We start from the raw sequence: 27402 nt of genomic DNA, 5'->3' as shown, positions 1-27402 counted from the left end.
GACCTTAGATAGGAGGTTGTGGAGGACTCAGATTAGGATAGAAAACTAGGTGACTTATCCTTTCACCATAGTAGTTGTATTTTTGCTCATTTGTTTATTGTCATTTGATTTCTGCATTTGATTGCTGCTTATATTTGTTGGGCCGTTGTACTTTGATTATCTTATTTATCTATAATAGTTAATGCTCCTTTCTTTCCGGATTGTTCTACCATGACTTTCTCACTTTTGTTATTCTTTTATTTTCATATTGTTTTCGATATACTTGGCCCTATCTGACCTTTTGTCTTATTTTCCTCTCTTGAGCCGAGGGTCTTTCGGAAACAACTGCCCTACCTTTCAAGGTGGGAATTAGATCTGCGTACACTCTACCCTCCGCAGACCCCACATGGTGGGATTATACTGGGCTTGTTGTTATTGTTGATGTAATAATGAACACTAGACGTTTTAGTCATATGTTTCGTATGCAAAATAGGCCACAATTGAACAATATTATATAAAACAAAAGCAGGTACTATTTAGAATATGTAGATAGCAATTTCCAGCTACATGTAAATTTTACAGAAATAACAATATCTTCTCATCAAACTACAAAGATACCAAAGGATACAAAATAGTAGTAATAGAAGACCTGATCAGTTCGAAAACAAATGAATAAATATCTGGTGAAAACAATCTTTTCCAAAAATGCTGATCTACAGCATAACAAGGATGCGATCTCTTTGAACTTCTATTTTATGTATTGAGATACCCACTTAAATCCATCACCATACCCCATTTTCCGTACAATACTGCACATAAATACCTCCAAAGGCCGAACGGTAGAATCAGCATGATTCACTTTACCCTTGCCAGTAGTGACACCGGTCAAGCCAAGGTGGTAACACAATTCATCTTCTGAGGCTGCATATGGTATGTCTATCTTGTTTCCCAAAATGAGGAAGGGGACAGTAGCAAGGGATTCATCAGAAAGAAGTGCGTCTAGTTCCTTTTTCGACTCTGCAAATCGCTCTTTGTCGTATGCATCAACCAGGTATACAACTGCATCAACCTGTGCAAACAGCAACTCAAGCCCATTAACACAAAAAGAGAAAACTGTACTGGAGTAGGTAATGTTTCCATAAGACATGCGATTTAGTCCCTGGACGTTGATTTGTGACTATTTAAGTCCTAAGCTTCCATCTGCTCTTCAGCATATGCTACTTCCAAGAATAAAAAACCTAACCATCAGAACAACCTGTGTCCTACGGACACTTTAGGGGCACTTTTATGCACTTCCATAAAATAAACGAATAGAGAAAAAGATAAAAGGTCCAACCGCTAAGGCATTAACACATTATAATTTATCAAAAGAGGGGAAATAAATATTATGCATGAGGAGATTGTCTTTTGTTTATTAAGGCGGAATTTTTTGAAATAGAGAAAAGGGTACATTAAGGCAGAATTGGACCAAAAGGTCCACTAAAATATGGATTACAACGAGTAAATTTGGCATTTGGTGAGACCAAGAACAACTGGTCTAAGAATATTCATAATTTCCTCTGCCATTTAATTACCCAACTCCCAAGAAAAAAAGGAAAACATAAAGAAAAAAAAGTGTAAGCACAGTTAGGCAAACAGTAGACTATAAAGCAATCAAAGATGGAAAGATATCGTGAAGCCAAGCTTGTAACCTTGAGGGAAAAGGGACAACAGAGACCTTAAATCAGGGAATAGCAACATGTAATTCTTTTTTTTTGTTGAAGAGTAGCAACGTGTAATTCTTTTAACCTTGGGGACACCAACTGCTCATTGTTCTTGTGTTATGATTTTCCTTTAAAAATTAGCAAGCATACAGAGCAATTTATGAAGAGAAACTGGAGTCTTAAGGTAAAAATAAATTTAGGTCAAACCAATATGAAATACTTTTTTAACTTGTCATTTCCTTTCTATATCATTTACTCCCTCCATCTCATTTTATGTGACCGTGTTTAACTGCATACGAAATTTAAAAATTAAAGAAGACTTTTGACATGTAAGTCCAAATATATGCAACAACAACAACTACAACATACCCAGTGAAATCCCACATAATGGGGTCTGGGGAGGGTAGAATGTAAGCAGACCCTACCTCTACCTTGGGAGGTAGGGAGGCTGTGTCCGGTAGACCCTCGGCATACCCAAACATATGCAAAGTACAAAAATCATCCTTTTAAATGAGTGGTAGTGAGGGTTCCATATGTATTTTTATTTTGGTGGTGGTGTCCCAACAACAACAACAAACCCAGTGTACTCCCACAATGGTGTCCCAACAAATCATGTAATTAAGGGTAAAATGAGGATACTGAATTGAATAGTTTCTAAATTGTGGTCAATGACACAATGAAGTGGGTGAGACCAGAGTTCAAATCTCTATAGAGACGAAAAAAGGCAGTAGCTTTCGAAGATTGGCACCTCTAAGTGTGCGGTTATATAATCTTGCACTAACCATGTTAAGCTTGTCAAACTTTTAAGTTTCAGCAAAGGAAAAAAAAAACTCCACATACTTCAAAGCACCAAAACTCAGCAAGACAAACTTCAGACCAGCAAAATGCTTACGATGTGTTACAGAACACGTGGATCTGATGTAATTACATGAAGATTGATCCAAATATCCAGTACAGTTGATATAAAAGGCAATTTTGAGTTTTCTTTACTTTTGGGTTATTAAAAAGATCCTTTTCATTATTTCTTTCCATTAAAGCATAAAAGATGACCAGGTTACAAAATTCAAGTATTGATATATTTCTAATTTGACAGAAAGATTCAGCACAATCACCGAATGGTGCAAGACAGGTTCTGCCGCTGTATGCAGAATTAGACTTATAGAGAAAAATGGTTATCAACATTTAATACACATATCATACCTTGGCATAGTAATCTTTCCAGACTCGACGAGCGATCTGATGACCTCCCAAGTCGAAAGCTTTGAACTTTATTTTCCCAATACTTAACTCTTCAGATGTAGGATACTGAGTTGGCTGATGCTGAACTAACCTCTGTCATTAAAATCCAATAAAAAAATAATCAAAACAGACACAATATTTTATGATAAATCAAGACAATTAAACATCAAGCAATCAATCAAGTTTTCTCAAAGATCTACTATAATTACTCCATCCGTCTCAAATTTATGTCTTTTTTAGCGTATCCCAAAAAAATGCGAGCTTTACAATTTATCTTTAAACTTCTCATCTTGCCATTAATAGGATGATTTATATGTTTCAAAGTTTTTCTTAAACTCCGTGCCGAGTCAAAACGACATAACATAAACTCTGTAATTAATGAAATCCAATAAATAAATAATCAAAACGGAGACAATGTTTTATAATAAATCAAGACAATTAGACCACAACCAATCAATCAATCAACTACACGCAATATGAATACTCAGCATCCATTTGCTCATTTCAACCCAATTCAACTTTTCTCACAAACTCATTATAATTACTCCATCTCTCCCAAAACCAAAAAATGCTAGCTAGAAACAATTTAGCTTTAAGTCTCTCATTTTTGCCATTCCATTAATGAGATTGACATGTTTCAGAATTTCTTAAATTCCGTACCCAATCAAACAACATTACATAATATTGTGAGAAAATAAAGGGATTTTAATAACGAAATGCGATCAAAGATGATGCTTTTATGATAAATCAAGACAATTAGACCACAATCAATCAATCAATTCAACTTTTCTCAAAGATTCATTATAACAACACCATATGTCCCAAAACAAAAAAAAAATGCTAACTTTATACAATCCGAAACAATTTAACCTTAAACTTCTTATTCTTCCATTAATAAGGTGATTTACATTTTTCAAAGATTCCTTAAACTCCATGCCCAATCAAACAACATAACATATTACTCCCTCTATCCTAATTTATGCGACACTTTTCACTTTTCGCTTTTCAAGATTCAAACAGAATCTTTTAATGAAATAGATTTACATGTTTCAAAAGTTTTTCTTAAACTCCGTGTCCAATCAAATAACATAACATACTACTCCCTCTATCCTAATTTATGCGACACTTTTCACTTTTCGCTTTTCAAGATTCAAACAGAATCTTTTAATGAAATAGATTTACATGTTTCAAAAGTTTTTCTTAAACTCCGTGCCCAATTAAACAACGTAACATACTACTCTCTCTATCCTAATTTATGCGACACTTTTCGCTTTTCAAGATTCAAACAGAATCTTTTAATGAAATAGATTTACATGTTTCAAAAGTTTTTCTTAAACTACGTGCCTAATCAAACAACGTAACATAATATTACAATAAAATAAAAGATTACCTCATCTTTAAGCATATGAAGAAGAGTAGTTTTACCAGCATTATCAAGACCAAGAAATAAGATCTTAGCTTCCTTTTGCCATAAACCTAAAGATGACAAAACTCCATAAAACCAATCCCACAAAAACATTTTCTTGTTTTTTTACAATTCAAGAAAGATCTAAATCTGGATTATAATGCAAGAAAGCAGATCTGGGGTGCTAACTAATGTGAGATTTGCATTGTTAAATGATGATTAAAGAATTGTTTAGGGTTTAGGTGCAAGCTAATAATGGGAACAATGAATCTGAACCGTCATTTATTGCTGTCACATTTTTTTTTTCTGGTCAAAATGTCGTCTGTTTATTACTGGTTGACAACAAAGTGGTTGTGGTCGATAGCTGATAGGTAGTAGTAGTAATTGAAATTAAAATATTTCTTTTTATATTTAATCAATTTAGATGCCAATCTAATCTTTTTTTCTTTTTCTCTTCCCATTATACCAAGATAAAAGATTTAAAAAAAAAATGGCTTAATATGCCGACATCACTTCAAACTTGCTAACAAATTCTATTTAGGCACTCGAATTACGAGTTGTTGTAATTAAACACCTGGATACGTGATAAAGTGTTCTTGTTAGATATTTTCAGTTCAAATTTTGGAATTTTTTCTTTTGTGTGTGTTTTCAAACTCTCATTACATAGATAAGTTAATCACTTAAAATATGACATCTCCTTTAATTATATGAATTAGTTTCATTAAGTTGCAAAACCTTAAGCATGTTCCAATTGGGGATGATGTGTATAATTAAAGGAGATGACATATTTATATATGATTAATTTATCTACGTAATGGACATTTGGGATCACACACAAAAGATTTTTCAAAATTTGAAGCCGAAAGTATCTAATAAGAACATTTTATGATGTGTTCAACTGGAACAAGCCGTAGTTCGAATATCTCAAAACTTCATAAGTGATTAATTGAGGTACTTGTTATAATTTAAGTCTCATATTTTTTAAGAACTTTCAAATCCCACGAACAATTGATAGAGTTCAAACATAATTGTTGCGCTCACGTTTACTTGCCCACTATATTAAAAATAATTTTTTATTTTTTATTTTTTCTTGTCCACTTTAGCATATTAAGAGAAAAACATTTTTTTTTTTCTGTTTTGTCCTTAACATTAACTACTCATTATCAAATCATTTTCCAAGTGCATTGAGATTATAAACCAATTAACATTGTATTATGATATAGATGCAATTCATTTAATACTCCCTTCGGATAAAAAAGAGTGTTCACTTAACCTTTTTTTCTTGGGTAAAAAAGAGTGTCCACTTATCAAATCAAGAAAGAATTAACCTTCTCTTTCCAAATTTGTCCCTATTAAGTGTTATGTGATCAAATTCCACTACTCTCTCCGTTCACTTTTACTTGTCCACTTTTGATTTTTCACGTTGTTTAAGAAATAATAAATAAAGTGTGTATTTTACCATGATTCCCGTATTAATTTGTATATAATGGTATTGGTTTTGGAAAATGATTTGGAATGAGTAATTAATGTTAAGGGTAAAACATGATAAAAGAATTTGTCTTATCGCTGAAAAATGACAAGTAAAAATGAAAATCTATTTTAGGAATAGTGGATAAGTAAAAGTGAACGGAGGGAGTACTTATTTAATTAGAGGCAGTTTAGTCAAATTACTTATTTTTTTATCCGGAGGGGTACTTTTTAAAGGACGTGCAAAGTCCATTGTGGACAAGTAAAAGTTAATGGAGAGAGTATATAAGTTCAAATTCCTAAAACATACATGGAGCTCAAATAAATTTAGGTACCTATATAAAATCAAACTCAAGCAAAATAGAGGTGAGTTGGTCTTTTTTGTTTTAGTTTAGGGTTATTCTAAACTATTGGGGACAAAGGGTTTCAAGCTTTGGTAAAACAGAAAATAATTTCATGGCATATATAATAATGAAATTTTAATATGTAAAAGTTGAAACTTCTGGACATTATTCATAATTATGACTTTTTAGCTTCACTCAACTAGGATTTAAGCCTTGTTTTTTTTAATCTATAGTTAGCATTAAGTTTTTTTCATTAAGGAACAGAAAGCTTATAAGTAGTATATATATACTCGTGTAGTCAACGCCCCTACTTTGAGTTTTATTTTACCAATTTACAATTCAAGCAAAACAGCAACATGGCTCCAAGGCTTTCGGATTACAGGTCAAATCAAAACCTAAATTCAAGAATTAAAAAATTTCTATTCTTGTACATTAATTATATCCAATAATACTATTATTAGTGAAATAACGTAAATTTTGTTTTTAGAAATCTCCAATTGAAAAGACTTCTATATAATTAAACGAATGGAGTAAGGAACACATACACGATTTAATGCTTTGACTGGGTAAACTATTTTTTTTTCCTCCTTTTCAAGCTAAGTAAATTATAAGAAGATTGCTTAGGTTTCCTCGTTAAGACCTTCTTCCATTTCCAGAATAAAAGTTTCAAGAATAAAAAAAAATCGATTCTTGAACATTCTATACAATAATACTATTATTAGTGAAATAATGTCAATTTTCTTTTAGAAATCTCCAATGTAAAAGACTTCTATATAAATTAAACGAATGGAATAAGGAGGTACATATAAGTAAGTTTATAACATTGAATGCTTTGACTGGGTAAACTAATTTTATTTTCTCCTTTTTAAGCTAAATAAATTACTCCGTATAAGAATATTGCGTAGGTTTCCAAGTTAAGACTTTTTTCTTATTTCCACGTCAGCAATTATTCAACACATGCATGCATGCAGATTAATTATATTGATTGAGATTTAAGTATAATTGGGGTGCGCTGGGGGTCCGGAACTATGGCTTAGACGTGGTCAACTTTTTACATGATTTGTATTATTATGCATATAATAGAGGGAGAGCCACAACTTGTAAGAAAAATATCATATAAAATTCACGTTATAAAAAGTGACTTATTTCTTATAGCTTTTAATCCAGGTTAATAGAATTCAATATTTATTATATATACATAAAAATAATTGATATATATATATATAAAACTAGTTTCATTAGGTCCGGGCTTAACTCCAGATATAAAAAGTAATATTTTAATTAAAGAAATAAATTTTATGTTGATAATAATTAAACTTCAAATAAGTATATTTTCAATATATAAAAGCAAAACTTTCATTTCACTCTAATAATATCTTCTCTTTCATTTTGATGAAATTATTTACTCCAAATTAAATGCGGAGCCATAATTTGAAATATATGAGCTTCGAATCCTAATTTTTTAAGTTATTTATTTCTAAATTAATGATTTGTAGATATTTAATGAACTTTTAAGACAAATCCAGAATTTGGACCAAAGTGCTACCGAATCCGACCAAATCGGTAGTTGAGACTCTAATTCTGCCCTACTTCAAACTCATTTTTTGTTTAAAATATTAATTTTAGTTAACCAAATAAGAGATTTTAAAGATAACCCGATCTTAACTAATAATGTTGTCTTTATTTTAACATTATATGGCATCATTTAATAATTTTTAAAACTATCTGAAAATCATTTTTGTACTAATCTTGGTAAAAACATATGAGCTCATTAGAGTATAAATATAAAGTAAAAGAAATGCTTACATGTAAAAATCTATAATAAGCAACAAATGAAAACGAAGAGCAATAAGAAGCAAGAATATCTAGCGAAGAAATGATAATTTTTTGGGTTAATAGATAAGATCAATATAAGAAAGCAACAGGGAAAATAAAGTGCAGCGGATGGGTTGTTCCTCCCTTAACAAGGGGTTTCGGGGTCGAGTCTGGGAAAAAAAATTCTGGGTAGGGAGCGCTCCCCCAATTGGGCCCTATGCTACACGAATCTGGATTGGGCGAGCTCCAATGGGTACCGAATACCTGATAGAAAACAGGTAAATAAGAAAGAATGTTCGACAGCTTTTAAAAAGTAGGTCATAAGAACAAAAAATAAATTTGACTTTAAAAAATAAGATTAGGACCTAAAAGTAATTAATTGAAAAGTTTAATATTTATTGGGAAAATTTTGTGAGGACTACAAAAGTCCGTATGTTCTCTCTTATATATAATAGTAATGTGATTTTTCAACCAAGCGAGTTTGAATGAATTCCTTTGTCCAAAGCTCCGCTATGAATTAATGCTCCTAAAATTTCATTTCTCTTTCAAGAAGGCGATACTAGTATGACCAGTAAGTTGACTCCCTTAAAAACCTACACTTAATAAGGAATTGTTACATGTGATATGCCAATGACTTTGTCAACCGAATTTGTTTCTTAAAAAATAATATAGAGGAAATATAATATGGGTAGATGACATATTGTACTAACTACTAACCAAAGTAATCTTTGTTTATTCTCTTTTAGTCTCAGTGTATTTATACATTGGGACCAAAAAAAAAAAAAAAACAAAGAAACAAGAAAGAAGGAAAGAACAAATTGGAGAAAGAAGAACCAGACATCACTTGCATGCAGAGAAATATTTAGAGATTATGAGAAACAAGAAAAATATGGGGGACTTGGAAATATATATGGATGATGAATTCATCTCTAATTTGTGTAGAATTTGCCATGAACAAGAATTTGAAAGTTGTATTAACTTGGAATCTCCTTGTGCATGCTCTGGAACTGTTAAGGTAACAAACTATTTTAGTTTCTCCAAATTAATTTAATACATGCAAACTTCAATATATATATATATATATATATATATATTTTGGGTTGTGGGATTCCTTAAATATCTTTTTAGTAATCACAATTCACATATTTTCCGATATTTTGCAGTTCGCGCACAGAGATTGCATACAGAGATGGTGCAATGAAAAGGGAAATACAACATGTGAAATTTGTTTACTGGTTCAAAAGTTCTCTTCTATTTAATAATTCCAAAGTTTTCAATAAACTTCGAGCATATTCAAATTTTGCTAGTGTTTTATTGAGGCACTGTACTTGAAAACAAAGAAGCACAAAAAAAGACACAAGAAATGAAAGTACTCTATTGATTGGATATTTGTTAATGATGCAGAAATTTCAACCTGGATATTCTGCCTCACCCCCTAACAAGGTCCACTTGGTTGATAACACAGCAGTGACGATTAGGTATTATCACTCACAATATTTTTGTTCTTTCATTAGATTTTAAGCTATAAAAATAAATTAGAGCGACATCCGCATGGTCTCTTTTCATATTAGGGAGCAGTAGTACACGGTTGATCACCCACATTGTTTTCGTACAAAAAGAAATTACTTTAGTACGAGGAATTTGCCAACAAAGTTATGTTTAAATTGAATAAACTTGTGGGAGATCAGAGGTTCCAATTCTCGTATAGACAAAAAAAAAAAAAAAAAGGAAAGTGTTTTTGTTATATCTGTCTAACGAAGATAGAGTTATCCGATATGTGTATTGATAGAAGGTAAGTGAATATCCAGTGAAATATATAGCTGAGGTGCGAATATATATATTGGCTCGAACATTACCTTTTAGTAAAAAAAGTTAATACTGAATTGACCACTAATGTTACACTTGTTGTAATATAAATACTCCATCAACTATTAATTGATTACAGAGGAAGCCTGGAAATTGTTTTGGAATCAGAATCAGAAGAAGAGTATTCAGAATGCTCACAAACAGGAGATAGAAGCTCCTCATATTGTCGAACAATGGTTATCATTGTAAGCACTTATTCTCCTACCCTTTTCATAAGCTTGATTTACTAATTCAGAGTCAGATCGAAGATTTAAAGTCAGCTGATGCATCATATCAATGCACTCACTGTTTCTTTGTGACGTAGATTTCGACTTATAACAAACATAGTAGGGATGCTTGCATCTGTTATATTCAATGGCAGAGAGATCAATTAGTGTCATCAGGAACGGCTTTGCCAAATTTTTTATTTAACTTTGTAAATATACACACATAATATTTAGTTAAAATATAAACGCACACATAATATTTAGTTAACTAAAAGATTGGTATTAATAACTAAGAGCTTTATGTTTGATTGACATTCCATGTGTGATTGTAGGCTTTTACCAGAATTTACTTTGATTTTTTCGTTCATGAGATTGTTAATTGGGTTTGTTCGGTGCTTTGTAGAGTAAAATCATTTGCTATTTTCATTGTAAATACATTATATGTTACTCGTCCTCAACAAAATTCCGTTTAAGCAGAAAATTATTGTCTTCGGTTTACTTTTGCTTTGTTTATTTCCTTTAAATATATTAATTTTTGGATCTTTTATTCCTATCAAATTTAGGTTCCTAAGTTGATCAGTTGGTCTAGGATTCTCCTAGCTGTATAGTACTCCATATTAATATTAGGTTGAGATTTCTTCTTCTTATATTTGAATCTAGCTATATGGAGGTTGTTTTTGAATACCACAATTCTTCCTCGGATGCATCCGTCATAATTCGACACATAGTATCACCACAAACCCAACTACAAGAATTAAAAATCAATCACCATAACTATGTTCTTCCTTCTTTAGTCATTCAATTTTGCCTCCAAACTATTGAACAATATTGGTCTATAGACTCTAAACCACACCATGAGCGAACTCATACCAAATTGCTTCATCTCAAGCTTTACCCTTCCGTATACATGTCGGACGACATGTTCTACCGCGTCGTCCAAGGAAATCTCGTGAATTTTGGCGAAGAATTTGATCGAAATTATCGTCACGTTGTAATCCATGATATGATAGGCAGAGTACGTGAAATTATTGATGGTCGTCAAAATTTGGATGTGTTTGTTGGTGTAACTTTAGTGGTTGACCATTTATTCGAGGGGAGGATTGAAGATCAATCGTCTATATTGCAATTGCTAAAGAGGATGGAAGTTGATGAAGATGTTGTGAATGATGATTGTGTGATTTGTTTTGAAGAGCTTGGAATGGAGAAAGAGTTATTGTGCATGCCTTGCTCACATACGTTTCATGGAGATTGCATTACGACATGGATAGAGAATGGTCATTCTTGCCCTATTTGCCGTTATAATCTCCTAGTTAGCTAAAACACTACTTAAAAAATAGGAATTAGCAACGGAAAAAATCCATAGCGATGAAGTTTGTAGAGGTTTTTTTTATAGTGAAAGAAAGAAAGAAGCATTAGTTGGGCCACCCTAATTCCTTCTGGATTCCATCCCACGCGATTCATGAAAAAAAATATATTATATTTGTTTTGATTGCTTTATACCTTGTTAAGTAGAGATGTAATCTGAACGACATCAAATTTCGATGTCCTTACCAAGAGTTTCGGTGTTAGTCCTTGTTTGAGACCAATAGTTATGAGATATGTAGAATAGTTGATGAATAAAACACATTGATCAAGTTTAGAATTGTTGGCTCACTCGTTCATGTTCTTCTTTTACATTGATTGATTTTTATGGTATAAATTCATTATTCATGTTACCAAATGACTATTTTTTTATTCGATGCAAAGACCTTATTTATCTTATTATTAAAAATCTACGAAAGTTTAATACGAAAAAAAATTGTATACTACATAAGTCGATACGATTTATGTAAAATTATGTGTGTGCCACTTGATTACACTCCATCCATGTGCTAACCCAATTCTATGTTCACAATTTAAATTTGGCAGTTTACAATTGTGCTTCTGGTGAGACATTTGTTAGCAGTGCTGAACGGAGGGGCAAAAGATTATCCCTTTACAGTTTCTAATGTAAGTGTAAAACTAGTCCAACATGTGATGTTCAATGATACTTAAATGCCCTAACTACCATTAACTAAGAATTAGTGCTAATTAACAATGTTTTAGTCCTTGGATTTGCAGTTGCTTCTTATAAAAGCTAGTGGGATAATCTTGCCGATGTACATTATAATCCTGATAATCACAAGAATTCAGAATGTAATTAGACAGCAGTAAGTGGTAGGTTTCTTATTTTATGCATGAGTGCTCTCGCTTATTTCTTATGGTCAAGTTGGTAAAATAGACATAATTTATATACACAGATCGTGCATAGAATCTTTGCTTTGTCAGTATATTAAAGCATATTGTAGCAGATAACTTTCTTATTTTTCAGATTACTATATCTAACATTCTAGGGAACTGTTACCTATAATTAACTTGACAGTGTAAAAATGTATAGAAGTTAAGAGAACCAATTGTTTAATACTAAGTTAGTACTGAGGTTGGCTAGTTCAATTTTTTTTTTTTGGCATTTGGTTAAGCTTCACAAAGAAGATCTGTAATTTGACTTGTTTCTTTATTCAGGATTCAGAAGACATGCTATCTTGCTCTGACGAAGACAATTAATATATAAGACGACGAGAGCACCTAATTTGTACTGTAATTTGTATTATGAAGTAATCATGTTTATAACTTTATTGGATATTCTGGTTCTCTAACTTATAGTGTTATTATTCCACAATCATGCCTCTCTATAACACCCTCGTCTATCTGGATCTTTCATGTAATCTACGATCGCAACTGTATATTTTTTCTTTTTCTTTTTAGGTTACATGTTATCGATTTTGACAGTACAAACCTGATATATTAAGTAGACGAAGATGGCTAAATCTGCTAGCAACGTATTGTTTAACAGCAACATTAGCAGCCTAAAACGACACAGTCATTACATCAATGACAATAGAGCATTACGGAAAAATAAGAGGTAGCTGTATATTATATGCAACCTCCATAGTAAAATCACGCAGACCAGCCTCAGGCAACACCTCATCCATCAGAAGCACATCGGTCCAAATAATCCCTGATGAAATATGAGTGTCATAAGTCATCGTTACAGTGTCCTAATACAAGTGTTGTCCATGAAAAGCATGGTTATAGAAACACCAAGACTAGACATTTTGTAAAGCAGAAGAAAGCTAAATAAACAAGGTAATTAAGAAAATAAAGTCCAAATAAATGAGGTAAAGAGAAGCGGTTGAAAATGCAAAATTAAAGTTGAATATGCAAAATAAAATAGAAACCCATGTTACATTGCTCATGAGGTAAATGCTAGTTAAACTTAACATGGCAACAAGATCGGAAGAAGCAAGTTGTAGTGTGCTCTCTGTGTTTTTGTCCCCTCTCCCTATCTAATATTCTCACCCCATGTGTGCTTAATTTTTCATCAGCAAAGTGCTCTCTAATTCCATATATTCTCCATTACCAGATGCTCCTATCTATCTATATGTAGTGGTGTCCATATGTAGTGAGAGTGGGAATTGTGTGAGTGATCAGTCAGTATAGGTGTAAAGGAAAGAAAGTGAGGTGAAGGAGTTTGTTAGGACACCACTTAATTGTGATTGGTCCTGTTTTTTCTCTCTTTTTTCAAATAAACTAAAATTGCAAATAAAATAAAATATTATATTAAATACTAATGTAACTAATGCAAGATCATTTTGACAAGCTTCATTTTCTCTTAGTTGGTGAGAACATTCACTACAATTTAATCAAGTTGCCTTATAAATGATACTTCCCAAGTTATTGAATAAGTGCAGTTAGGAATTAAATTGGACCAATTATGCCCTTAAGGCCTGTTTGGAAACCCACCCAGGTAATTGGAATTAGGTGTAATTACACAGTTTGGCCTGTTTGGAAGTAATTATACAGATAGGTGTGAATTGGGTGTAATTGAGAGGGTGTAATTACACTCTCTAATTCTCGGGGCAGGAGGTTGGTTGGTTGAGAATTGAGTGTAATTACACCCTGTAATTACATGATTACTTTTTAGTTTGTTTATTTTAATTTCTTTTTACTTTTAATTTATTTTTTATTTCTATTATTTTAATTTATTTTTTATTTTTACTTTTTAATTATTTTCATTTTTGAAAATGTATTTTTTTTATATTATTTAATTTTCATTTCCTTTCTTCTCATTCCCAACCTTTACTTCTTGTGGTTCCATGTAATTGCTCGTATTTTTTTTAATTTTTTTATTTTATTCATTTATCATAACCGTATTATTATTCTAATTTTTGAAACTACACCTCTTAATATTGGAAAGAACGAGTCATTAACAAACTTGGCATATAACAAGTGACGTTATTAAAGTAGAATTTCGTAGTGAATGAAGTTATAGACTTATATTTTCCCTTTCTTTTGAATTATTTACTTAAGTTATGTTGGAACTTACTTATGTAATGTTGGAATTTAACATAAGAGTATTATGTTAAATTTTTTATTTTGGATTTTGAATTTAGGTTATATTTTTAATTTTAAGTTATTTGCTTTCACGTTGCATGTTGTTTACTTTTCACTTACATTTCATGGATTTTTTGTGTCAAACATTTGAATAATGTTATGGCATTATATTTATAAATATTATTTTTTTGTCAAACATTCAATCCATGATGTTCCCACAAAAAAAGTCTTCTTTAAGTTTTATAATTAATTAAAATTAAATATTATTAATTTGAAAAATATACATCAATTAGTTTTTACAATATTAGCTACAAATATATGATTATTAATTAATATATTTTCAAGAAACAATGTGTTATTGAATAACTAATTTAATATCATTTATAAAGGAAAATATTTTTTAAATATTAATTTTAAATTTTTTATAATTAAAATTTATTTTTAAATTAAACTAACTGTGTAATTACACTTGTGCAACCAAACTGTCACGACCCAACCCCGTAGGCCGTGACTAGTGCCTGATCTGGGCACCCGAACCCATCTATCAAATATTATCTCAAATTCTATCAACTCATTCTAGTATATGGCGGAAGCCGACAAGGCTTTATTTCAAATTTAGGTAATTTCCAGAAAACTTTCGGCAGAGTTTCCTTTGTTTTACGGACTATCCAATATACCCTGCACGCAGAAAATACCAACAAAAGCCACACAGGGCTAACCAAGCAATATATAAACATATGCGGACCGGCCGCCTCGGCGTATGGGATCGCCCAAACGACATGTACATATATCCATACAGAAAGACCCTAACCCACAAACATGTCCACAGACCTCTAAACAGACCGACAGAATCATATGACGGGACAGGGCCCCGCCGTACCCATGAACGAATATATACAAATGCACTAATAAATATATATATACCAAAAGTATAAGCTCCGGAAAGAGAGGAGCACTCCGAATAGCAGAAAGGGTGTCCTAAACAGGTGGATCACCAGGCTGTGCGTCCGTACCTGCGGGCATGAAACGCAGCCCCCGGAGAAGGGGGTCAGTACGAAATATGTACTGAGTATGCAAAGCAGAAGGTACAGAAATAAATCTGAACAATAATCGAATCAGATATATAGAAAATAATACATATCAAAAAAAAAATATCAAAATGTTTATTTCCAAAGTATAAATTATGCATAGGGCACAGGAAAATGTGGTCGCCCGCCTGTCGATGGCGCCACAACACAACATAACACCAGAAAGTTTCAAATCTCTGAATCCCCGTCACACATCACAACACAGCATAACGCCAAACACAGCATAACGCCAAACATAAGTGGAACCCGGCCCTCGAGCGAGGAGCACGGTGAACCATAATCACAGCATAACACCGGAATGTATCACAAAGCGCACGACAACAGAACCGTCCCGGGAACCGGTGAACGATATCACAGTAGGCACAAGCGGAGTGGTGAGGAATCATATGCATAAAATCATTATTATAAATCTGAAGGATAAGTAAAATAGTCATATTCGAAATCGGAATAATAATTATCACTTTTTGTTTCAAAGTTGTCGAATTTCAAAAAGGGCGTCGCGGGACCCACGGACGAGTATAGACCCGAACTGAGCCCGCCTATGAAAAACATACTCATTTTATATCATACAAACTCCTACGAAAATTTCAAAGCAATCCGAGCTTTTCTGAGGAAATTATGGGCGTTTGAAGTTTTGGAATCGCTAAAGAATGAACTTTAAAACAAAAATCAGCTTTCATGTAATCTTTACAAATTATGGATTCCAAGAACATAAGGATCAATGTTTTGCCATGACAAGGCAAGGATGCCAAAGAACAAATGCGATTCATAAACATGCTCGGATTGTGAGAATAGAGTTTCCTCGAGGCTTATATCATAGCCTATTTTAACTAAGGCATGCCGAAGAAGGAAGATTACTTTACATACCTCAAACGCTCTCCAATACGATCCAAACTCAAGCTAAATCCAACCTATGATTCGGGCTGCCCACGATCTATAAACAAGCCATAAAATGCCAAACATTAGCTAAAGACTTTTTGGGCATTAAATTCTAATTTCGCCCTTAATTCTACAGAAATTTGGGCAGCATTTCCCCTGTAAATAGGCTACCCTGAGAATTTAACTCGGCCGTATCAATCAACAACAACAACAACAACCAACCAACCTAACAACATTAATAATCAATCCGAAAGGTAATACAACAATAATAGCTCTCTTTTCCATCATTCATCAACTTTCATAAATTCAATTCGACGACTTACCTTCAAGCCAAAATCGACGCTTATACGCTCACATACTAACCCGAACTCATACCAAAAACATTTCAAGACATTCTAAGCAATTTATACAATTTTTCCAACAATCCATAAATTTTCCCAAGCTACCCGAAACAGCCCCTAACCGAGACAGCCCCCCTAACTTTTTCTTCATTTCCAAATCATGGTTCGTATCTACAATTTACATTCTAACAATGCTATTTTCATCAATACACAATTTACATTAAATGTACAACAACTTCCAAATCAGTCCGCAATATTTACAACATCAATTTGAGTCAATAAACTTTCATTTCCAACATAGAATTCATGGCGACGACGGCTAAACAATAAGCGATACTAATTCAATTCTTGGCACATAAGGTGACCCATTTTCGGCTAACATTACACATATACATATATGGATGATTCTCAATTGTTCTTCACCTTACAATGATCATAATCAACTAACTAGGCATTAATTCATAATTTCAATCACAACACAACAACACCCATTTACACGGCTCAAGCTCCACATACACAACTCACCTCCAACATTTCATATTTCATGATTTTCCTCCATTATAACATACTACAAGATACAAACAACCTTTATAACACAAAAGCAAGATCAACTCTTACCTATCCTCTTCAATTCCACAAAATGCTAGGGTTTCCAATGGATGAAAAATAATGGGTTGATCGCTCCAACGACACTCCCACGCTACTTAGGGACCTCAAAATAGTGGGTTTGTACCAAGGAAATAATTTTGGAAGAGCAAGAAATGGGGGTGGATTTTTCCTTGGGCTGGCCGAGAGCCCCCTTATTGTGGTGCTCTTCAATTCCTTCTTTTTTTTAAGAGTTGGAGTGAAGTGAAATGAAGTGGTCATCTTTTTAACAATGCAAGACTTAGTCAAGGGTGCCTTGGCCCACATAATGAGTTGTTCCACTTAGAAGATGACACAAAGTTGTGTGGGCACCACATGGAATTTGTGGATGACTTTCCACTTCAAATTTTATCACCTTTGGTCCCAAATTTTTCTAATTGTTCCATACCAATAAATTCATGCACAACTTATATCTCAAAATAAATTCGAAGGTCAAGAATCCCAACTTTGTATCCCAAAATAATTTTGTCCTTAGCTTATCATAAATAAATCCGGATTATTCTACTGTATAAAAATACGGGTTCTAACACAAACAACATGCTTGTAAGTACACTAAAATTTCGTTATGACAAACAAACAGATCGTTGTTATTACACTGCTGTGTAATTACTACCCTATTAATTACACCAATTCCGATTACCAGGTGGCTTTCCAAACAGGCCCTTAATGTATGCTTGTAGGTCCAAACATGCCATTTTAGTCTTCTAATTATGTTGGGTTACGTTATGTGATATATAAGCAAGAATGAGGATTTTTTATAGTCCTCACAGGGTCATTTTTGTAATTTCCTTGAGTTTCTTGTAGAAGTGACATGTGTTCCTCTTTATGATTTTATTTCATTCCTCTTTTATGTTGCCCCTAATTTAGTTTAATATTACTTTAATTATCACCATATAATTTGGTATATAAGAAAAAAACACTTTTGAGATATCTTGTAAGACCCTAATATCCCCATCCCCCCACCCCCCACAATTATTTAAATTTAGTTGATTCTAACTTTCTTGGGACTGATGGCAGAATTATAATATTATTATTGACGTAAAGTTTACAAATTAATATCCACTAAGACTTCAAGAATAAAAAAAAAGGAGGGGGGGGGGGGGGGGAATTTTTTTTCTCACATGCACTGATGTTTAATCACTATTTTCCATGCGGTAAACAAATATGCGTTGCTTGCATTTATTTTATTTATACGCTTTTGTCAACAAAAAATAATCTTATAAAATATAATTATCCATGTAGGAGTGCAACTATTCAAGAAAAAAAAACTAATAATTTATATGTTTTTGCATAGTTTTTTAATATATAAATTTTATTTTAATCATTCAAAAGTACTATAAGTCCACATAGTTAGTAATTCAAATTATTTGGAAAAAATATAGTAATACCTTCACATAAAATGAGACGGAAGGAACACTTTTTTTTTCCTTAAATAAAATGAAATCAAGAAACATCTTGCACTATGCCATAATAAATCTACTAAGAGCCTGTTTGGATGGGCTTAAAAAAAGCTGCTTATAAGCTGAAAACAGCTTATAAGTTAAAAAAAATAAGTTGGTGTAACCCAACCTTTTTTTGTTTGGCTTATAAGTTATTTTCAGCTTATAAGCTGCTTTAGATAAATTAAGCCAAATGGGCTAAATTATTTTTTTAGGCTTATTTTAGCACAAAATGGCTTATAAGCTGGCCAGCCAAACACTCCAAAAAGCTGAAAACAGCTTATAAGCAACTTATAAGCCAATTCAAACGGGCTCTAAGACACGTTAGACATTGTGCATACTTATTTCTTAAGATTCCATCTTCTGAGATGGATATCATTAACATAGATATTTTCCAAGTCTATTTATAGATCTTATTCTTCTATTTTAAGCTCAAAAACTATATATAGATACCACCTACAATATTGTTTGTGGCACCCTTTAGAGATTTTAGAATTTAACATTATTATGAATAGTTTGTTGAATTCTAATATGATGACCTTGCTATTTAAAGTAGTGCCTTTAGGATAGCTAATAAAATCAATGAATATAATTTTGTGTTGTTTATTAATTTGAGCAAATCGATTGTCCTATTTATTCTTTCTTCTTGAAATTTTTTGCTGAAAAAATGGATCGGCCTATTTGATGTTGAATTTCAACAATAAATATTTAAATACCCAGTACGATAAAGCAAAATAAAAAATAAAAACATTTGCAAACAAATGATTAGCTTCGTCAATAGACAGTTGCTTTGTAATGCATAATTTCTTTTCCCATCATATAACATAACGTCACTTACTCACTATTAATAAATCATAGTTTCTTTATTCATTTGAGGTTGAAAATCATGTTAGCATTTCTTGAACACTCAAATATCTTTTTATAAGTTGGTTAGTGAACATTGATTTAATTCAGAAAAAAATGATTGAAATTAATCCAACAGATGATGAAGCTCAATTAAATTATTGGGCACTAAAAGCATTCAATGAAATAAAAAGGAGAAGAACTCTTATATCATGAATTTATTTGAGAATAAAAAGAAATTCTTCTTTAACTTTCAAATACTTTTATATTATAACAAATATGAGCAAAAATCATTTTATTGAGAAATCTTTGAGTATAACTCCAAGTATCCCCCGATTCTTGTCTCCATGTTGTTCGCCTGGATTCGAGGGCTGAAGCAGCGTCTTTCTCGAATGAAGGATGATGTGGACCTCCTCGTGATGTATTTGATCTTGAGGAAGAACTTCTCTTGATCACTTCACCCTTGCTAGAGAACTTTAGTTTTTAGGAGTTTCTCAGAAAATGTCGAACTACTCCTTCAATAACTTAATGTCACAAAAAGCGGAAAAAAAATAAGAAGTAATCAGAAATTTAATTTTACTATTAGTCGGGCTAACTATAAACCACCTAGGCTCACTTCGTACTTTTGTAACCTGCAACGAACGAGGCTTTTTACCACAAGGAGAAGTTCTGTCAGCCTCATGTTCGTTATGACTAGCGTTCTGGCCTCCAGTAACAGGTATATTCTCCTTCTCCACATCCATGGAGCTCTTAAATTGATGCTCAGTGGCTTTACCAGGTTCACATGGAGACCCTTTTCCTTTCTTCGCTTCTACCTTGTTTCTATCAGTTCTGCACTTCTTCCTTTCTGCGCCTTCTACAGAATCAGCAGCTCTTTTAGTAGCTAGATTAGTTCTCTTGCTATTCTTCTTCAGATACTTTGGACCTTTGGAAACTTTCTCCTCTGAAGCTTTCCCCACAGAAGCTGATTCACTTAACTTGGTCTCCTTGCCAGAAAAAGTTTTTTGAGTTTCAGATTTGTTGTTTTCAGTACTTTGTCTCTTTGCAATATCCTTCTTGTCATTCTTATTTACCACCTTGTTCACATTTAGTTTCTTCTCCGTTGATCGAAGCCCTGAATGTTGTGCTTCAGTATCAGTAGACTTCTCTCTTAGAATATTTAACTCCTCATCTTCTTGGTCCTCTGGAGCCTCAGTATCATCATTTAGGGATTCATTTGTTTTGGCAGCTTCTTTTTCAGAACCCAAAAATTTATTTTTCACGATCTCTTTGCTCGAATCTGCATTATCTGCAGGGAGACCCTCAACCTTTGTAGAGCTTAAGATATTTTGATCCTCTGTCTCCTCTCTCCCTCCGCTACTGGAAGCAGCTGAATCATTCGTCAGAACAGTCTTGTTAATAAATAAAGAACCTTTCTGATTTTTACCATCCCCTTTACCGAGACTTTGTCTAGATCCTAGAGTCTTCTTGGAAAGCGATCTTTTCTTCAATGGCTTAGATGCTGACATGGAATCATCTCCAGCTTTATCAAACTCAGCCAGCACACTAGACTTCAGGTTATCTCTTCTTTCTTTAACTGGAGACGGGACATTATGCTGTTCATCCAATGGCCGATTAACATCGACAGTAGCATGACTAGTGTCTTTTGACCCCATGATCCTACAAGTGCCACTTTGAGGTGCATCCTCGTCATGCCCTCGCCTAGTGCTTAGTGTCACAGGATCGGAACTGGTAGAATCATAGTGCTGCACGGTATCTAAAGTTACACCCTTGTCAAAGTGAGTGGCAGTGTTCCCAGATGACAGATGACTGTCAAGCTCGTGTAGACTATGTAACTTTGACGTGTTTATTAACTCTTCTGTACGACTTGCTGTCAAGTAACCATCTGGTATACTTTCAGGGTTATTACCAGTCTACTGCTTTGACCCTTCCCAGAAAACGACAAATTCCTTGGAGTTTTTACACCTAACTCACTTTTCTCTTGTCCTCTCTGAGAGGACAGGTTAAAACAATCAAACTCTATACCTGCTTCAGTAGCGGCGGGACTTCCTGCATTACTCTTAATTTGTTCAGAGGTCATGGGAGAACTGAATTTCCTTGGTATTTTTCTGGACGAACAAGAATGAGGAGACTTCCGTGCACCATTTGAAACGAAAACCATATCACTTCCATTTTGTTGCATACTAGTTGGCAGCTCTTCATTAGTTCTATAGAAGTTGGTATTAAGCATCTCAGCATGCCTTTTGGGAGATTCTTCAAAGGCTCGAACCTGTTCAGAGGTCATGGGAGAACTGAATTTCCTTGGGCTTTTTCTGGACGAACAAGAATGAGGAGACTTCCTGGCACTATTTGAAACAAAAACCATATCACTTCCATTTTGTTGCATGCTAGTTGGCAGCTCTTCATTTGTTCTACAGAAGTTGGTATTAAGCATCTCAGCATGCCTTTTGGGAGATTCTTCAAAGGCTCGAACCTGGTCAGATTTTGACTGCTTTGAAGCAGATAATGACAATTCTTTTGTGTTTCCAAGACCTGACAAACCTCTAAATGTGCTCAAGTCTGAAATGTTTGTAGAGGCTTCCTGCTTCACAAGGAATTGACTAGGACTTCTTGGATGTTCAGGACCCATGATAGCTATATTCTCTCTAGATCTGTTTGCAGCAATGCCCTCATTTTCGTCTTCAGAATCTTTGGCTTCAGCTTCCATCATATCCAACTCATACCCATTTAAGGCCAGAAAAGAAGTGCATACATGAACATATTATTTGGTTGTTAATTTGTTTGACAAGGGAGCCCCATTGAGCGGTAAAGTATAACCATATTGTGCGTGAGCTAAATGAAATTACTCCTACTTCTTAGCAAGTGAACAAAAACACTTATTGCCTTTTATTTTGAAAGATGTTGTCTACACAATGTTTTGGTTTTTGACTTCAAACTTTTGTTTAGTACAAAAGCTACCACAACTCTAAATAAAAAATGAGTGAGATAGGCATTAAATTTAAAGATCAAAAGAGCGCTGAGCAGGTGCTCAGAAACCTCTAGTGAGCTCTAATTAGATACTCCATAACTTAAGCACATATGAAGTGTGAAGTTCTGTGTATCTTTTGTTTCTTGACTGGGTCGCTTGAAAATGTTTCTCATATGACAACTTCAATACACATGAATTCATAATATATCAAGGTACAATTGCATATGTTTCAAATTCTGCAATATAAAGGCAACCTAGTAGGAGTACTATAATCAGTCACTACCAACGCAAAACAAAACACGGTAAAAACACAGAGCCACTTCACATTAAAAGACGGAAAATTGCAATGACTCACCTCTTATCATAATCTGCTTCCGAAAGGATTTCCCAAGACCTTAAACTGCATAAGATATCATGGAATGAAAATATGCATTTTAGCAGCAGCTTAAAAGTAGGAATTTCCATAATTTTTTAGAAAATAAGTTCGGGCATACCAATCCTCCAACCACCAGTGATTAACAAGCTTAATCGTCTTCATTTTCTTGGCAAGCTCATATTTCTCCCCTATCAAATGTAATAAGCTCAATCAGGACTGATACACAGTTGTAAGCACATACCACGATAGACATGGTAAAGGTGAAAATGAAATGGAAATTGGAGTAGCTTTCTTCCTTATCCTTGTTAGGTGAGTGCAGAGAATTTAAGACATAAGTAGTATCACAGACTGATTTATCAAAGGTCAGGGTAATTGGTCTGTCTTAACGAAAAATGTGTGAGCAAGGCCCACTCATTAAGCTTTGATGCCTCAACATATGACATATCACATAGTAAACCATTAAAGAAATGAAAGAGAATCTAATTGAAAAGTTAGCTCACACTACTGTAGCACAGTCCTCTTTTTCCTTTTACTCGCTTCATCCTATATCATGAGATGGTGTTTGACTGAGGAAATCTAATGTCATTTTAACTTATTTATTATAATAGAAAAGGAGGAAGATAAAAGTAGTGGTAGAAAAGTTATATGATAGAGAAAATATCAATGAATTTAAATTTTTGAAAGTTGTAAAAGTTGTATAAAAATGGAACAGGGTCAAAGATTTTGGGAGGTCGCAAAAAGGAAAAATGTCAAATAAATTGGGACAGAGGGGATATTTAATTTCCCTACCATTATTCTTTTTTGAAACTGTTAACTGTATTTCCTAGTCATTATTCTCTCCAATTGTTAAATAGGAAGTAGTAGTTTCACATTTATAATGAATCTCTATTGTTCTTGAATCATGGTATATTGATTTAAAGTTGTGTATTTGTACTACTTTAAGGACTTCCTTTTTTCTTCTTTAAATGCTAATACGGTAACAGCAATGCTCATTTACATGCTATGAGTACCCTCACCTTCAGTTTGCTTTGAACTGCCCATGTCAGATACATACACATAAGCAACATTTCTCCCCAGGTCAAGCCTTCTAGGTAACATAATTTAAAGGCATATTCAATTATAAATTGAGGGAAGCGAGAATACGAGAGGGGAAAAAATAAGCCAGCGGCAATACATCGTAACAAATCATCAACATAAAGGAAGTTTGTTGAAGAACACCTGAAACCCCCATTCACCCCCTCTAGGATTAAGCATTTAACAAAGCAAAACAAGAAATAAGGAGAGACGTAGTACAACCAGCAATATGTTGCAGCTGGTGAAAAAGTGATATTTACCCTCAAATTTGTAGCACATGAGATGAGTGACTTTGTTTGCTATCAATGGCTTTGAAAAGTTTGCACCCATCAGTCCCACCATTGTCTAGAAAGAAAGAACCAATACCAAAGCGACATGACAAGCAACTGCTTAGATTCTCCTTTTCAAAAAAAATTAAATTTCTCTTAAAAGTAAATGAATTAACGAACAACAATGCTGGATTCTACGAACCATAATATCATCTCGATCTTGCCGTTGATACCCAGTTAAGCAGACTATCATTGATTTAGCACCTGGGATTCCATTCAAATCCCTTGGAGGTCTGTACATGACCTGTCAGATAAGTGGTGAATTTTTTGAGTTTTGAGTAAGGGAAAAATCAATATACTTAAAGGCTTAGGACAAGTTGACATAGAATTTTTAAGGGAGCAAGGAAACAGATACAAACCAATAGATAGATTCATATGACCACCAAAAACCCAAAATCATGGCCATTCAGCATAAATTTTTTATAGAACTAAGCTCACTATCAGATATAAAAGAAATACTTGCTCCCGAACTTACTCAATAATAGACCATCTAATAGCAATATTGCAGAGCAAAAGCCTTTAAAACTGAATAGCATTTATAAAATGAACTCACAAACACATAAGATAAACATCCTTTCATGCACCAAAGTGGTATTAGAATTTAAAAGCAAGATACTTCCAACGAGAAATGTTCTCTCCACTATATCATAAAGTTAGATGTTAATTTTGTTGAAAACATTCTTTATAGCTATCATTGTTTAAGCAACCACAACTGAGAAATAAAAGGCATTCAACTGAGCATGGCTGTGCGCTAGCAGACTGTATTTTCCAACAGATAAAAGGCTAAATTTTTCAGAGGAACTCACAGAATGGTGATCGACAGGCATTCCCACATCAAAACTGTGCTCAACCCACAAGCTGGTAACAACTATTTTCCCATCCCGCCGAGCAGCAACACATACAGGGTCATCCTGTTTCAAGAAAATGTTATGTTACATCCCTATTATACTAGTGAGGCATGCCGTTTAAGTTGGGTACAAAAAATAGGTTACATAATCAAGCAGCAAGAAGTGCGGGAAAAAAAAAAATCGCCCTGAAAACCAAATAAGGACAATTTTGTTCAAACATGACTACATGGTCATACTCACATAGGTAATACCATCAACAATAAGATGGGTGCAATCTGGTCCATATCTGTTTCCATCAACTCCACCACCCTCCACGAGCTTGGCCCGAATCTAGAAAAGAAAAAAGGAACAAATATAAAGTAGACAACAACCATCAAAAGAAGTAGAATTACCACCCCAAAAAACTAATTATCAACACAATAACACTAGAACCTGGAAAATGTAAATAAATCAATCAACCACCCCCCAATCCTCAGCTAGTTTGCATCAACAGCTTGAAATCTCAATATCCATTTCACTATTCAAAACAGGCCACATTCCTATTACACAACCGATGTGGGAATTCTAATGAAAAATAAAGAAGTACTACTACTAGATTTCTAATGGCTCAAACCCAAGGTAGTTTGGTTCTGACAATACAAATCCTGTGTATCCGCTTTGCTATTTTTATGCTGACAGTCATTTCTACTGCATCCTCACCTAGGGCAGAATTAACTTGAAAAATGCCAAGTTAGTTTGCATCAACAGAATGAAATATCAAAACCAAAAGATTGTATCCTCATCTTTTATCTTGGCATGAGAGTTGAGATGGACTATACTTTGCAAAACTCCATGGGCAGAATTAACTAGGAAAATGTAGTTAAATCAATCAACTACACCTCAAACTCAAGCTAGTTAGGGACTGACAATACAAACCCTCTGTATCCATTTTTCTATCCAGAGGATAATGAGACTATTTTACACTATCATTTCCAACACATCCTCATTCGGGCTTGGGACCAACTATGCTTAGCAAATAAGGACAATTTTGTTCAAACATGACTACATTGTCAGACTCACATAGGTAATACCATCAACAATAATCTGGTCCATATCTGCTTCCATCAACTCCACCACCCTCCACGAGCTTGGCCCGAATCTAGAAAAGGAAAAAGGGACAAATATAAAGTAGAACAATGACAACAACCATCAAAAGAAGTAGAATTACCACCCCAAAAAACCAATTATCAACACAACAACACCAGAACCTGGAAAATGTAAATAAATCAATCAACCACCCCTCAATCCTCAGCTAGTTTGCATTAACAGCTTGAAATCTCAATAGCCATTTCACTATTCAAAAGATTGTATCCTCATGTTTTATCTAGGCTTTAGACCAGACTCTACTTCTCTAAGCTCATATTGGCAGAAGAAATAATTCATGACAATGATGGATCTTGAGCCTAACTCAACCCAAGAGCTAGCAGAAAGGGAGGAGGATTGTCCAAGCCTTATAAAGAGGCCACATTCCTATCCCACAACCGATGTGGGAATTCTAATGAAAAATAAAGAAATACTACTACTAGATTTCTAATGGCTCAAACCCAAGGTAGTTTGGTTCTTCACAATACAAATCCTGTGTATCCATTTTGCTATTTTTATGCTGACAGTCATTTCTACTGCATCCTCACATAGGGCAGAATTAACTTGAAAAATGCCAAGTTAGTTTGCATCAACAGAATGAAATCTCAAAACCAAAAGATTGTATCCTCATCTTTTATCTTGGCATGAGAGTTGAGACGGACTATACTTTACAAAATTCCATGGGCAGAATTAACTAGGAAAATGTAGTTCAATCAATCAACTACACCTCAAACTCAATAGGGACTGACAACACAAACCCTCTGTATCCATTTTTCTATCCAGAGTATAATGAGACTATTTTACACTATCATTTCCACAGCATCCTCATTCGGGCTTGGGACCAACTATGTATGCTTAGCGAAACTCACATACGGCAGAATTAACTTGAAAAATGCAAATTTTGAAGAAAATTAAACATATGCTACCTACCCTTGTACCTCTCTAAGCTCACATGGGCAGAATTAACTTGGAAAATGCAACTAAATCAACCAACTATGCCTCAAACAAGCTAG

At 33.7% G+C, this 27402-nt stretch overlaps 1 protein-coding gene, 1 long non-coding RNA gene and 1 pseudogene across 2 annotated transcripts; all 3 read right to left on the bottom strand.

The window, feature by feature from the left end:
* Positions 1-471: 471 nt before the first annotated feature.
* LOC132605563 (GTP-binding protein SAR1A-like) lies at positions 472-4680 on the bottom strand. Its single transcript, XM_060318689.1, has 3 exons — positions 4312-4680; positions 2883-3014; positions 472-1048 (listed from the first exon to the last, which is right to left on the bottom strand). Exons 1-3 carry the CDS (start codon positions 4438-4440, stop codon positions 728-730), a joined length of 582 nt encoding a protein of 193 aa, XP_060174672.1. The 5' UTR covers positions 4441-4680; the 3' UTR covers positions 472-727.
* Positions 4681-15184: 10504 nt separating this feature from the next.
* LOC132604904 (uncharacterized) lies at positions 15185-17653 on the bottom strand. The gene is made up of 3 exons (XR_009568927.1): positions 17364-17653; positions 16393-16459; positions 15185-15450 (listed from the first exon to the last, which is right to left on the bottom strand). It is a non-coding gene; the product is annotated as an uncharacterized LOC132604904 (long non-coding RNA).
* A 2201-nt stretch (positions 17654-19854) lies between these two features.
* On the bottom strand, positions 19855-27124 carry LOC132605562 (uncharacterized; annotated as a pseudogene).
* Positions 27125-27402: the final 278 nt, after the last annotated feature.

The sequence above is a fragment of the Lycium barbarum genome, chromosome 8, assembly GCF_019175385.1.
Source record: "Lycium barbarum isolate Lr01 chromosome 8, ASM1917538v2, whole genome shotgun sequence".
Classification (NCBI taxonomy): domain Eukaryota; kingdom Viridiplantae; phylum Streptophyta; class Magnoliopsida; order Solanales; family Solanaceae; genus Lycium; species Lycium barbarum.
Note: the sequence above shows the minus strand (reverse complement) of the source record. Positions and strands in the feature narration are given on the sequence as shown.

Excerpts from the sequence above, each read along its gene's own strand:
- LOC132605563 (XM_060318689.1), bottom strand. The coding sequence starts at position 4,440 with ATGTTTTTGTGGGATTGGTTTTATGGAGTTTTGTCATCTTTAGGTTTA. Across the intron at positions 3,015-4,311 it reads TTCATATGCTTAAAGATGAG|AGGTTAGTTCAGCATCAGCC; the intron begins GTAATCTTTTAT and ends TTTTAATGACAG. Across the intron at positions 1,049-2,882 it reads GGAAAGATTACTATGCCAAG|GTTGATGCAGTTGTATACCT; the intron begins GTATGATATGTG and ends CTGTTTGCACAG.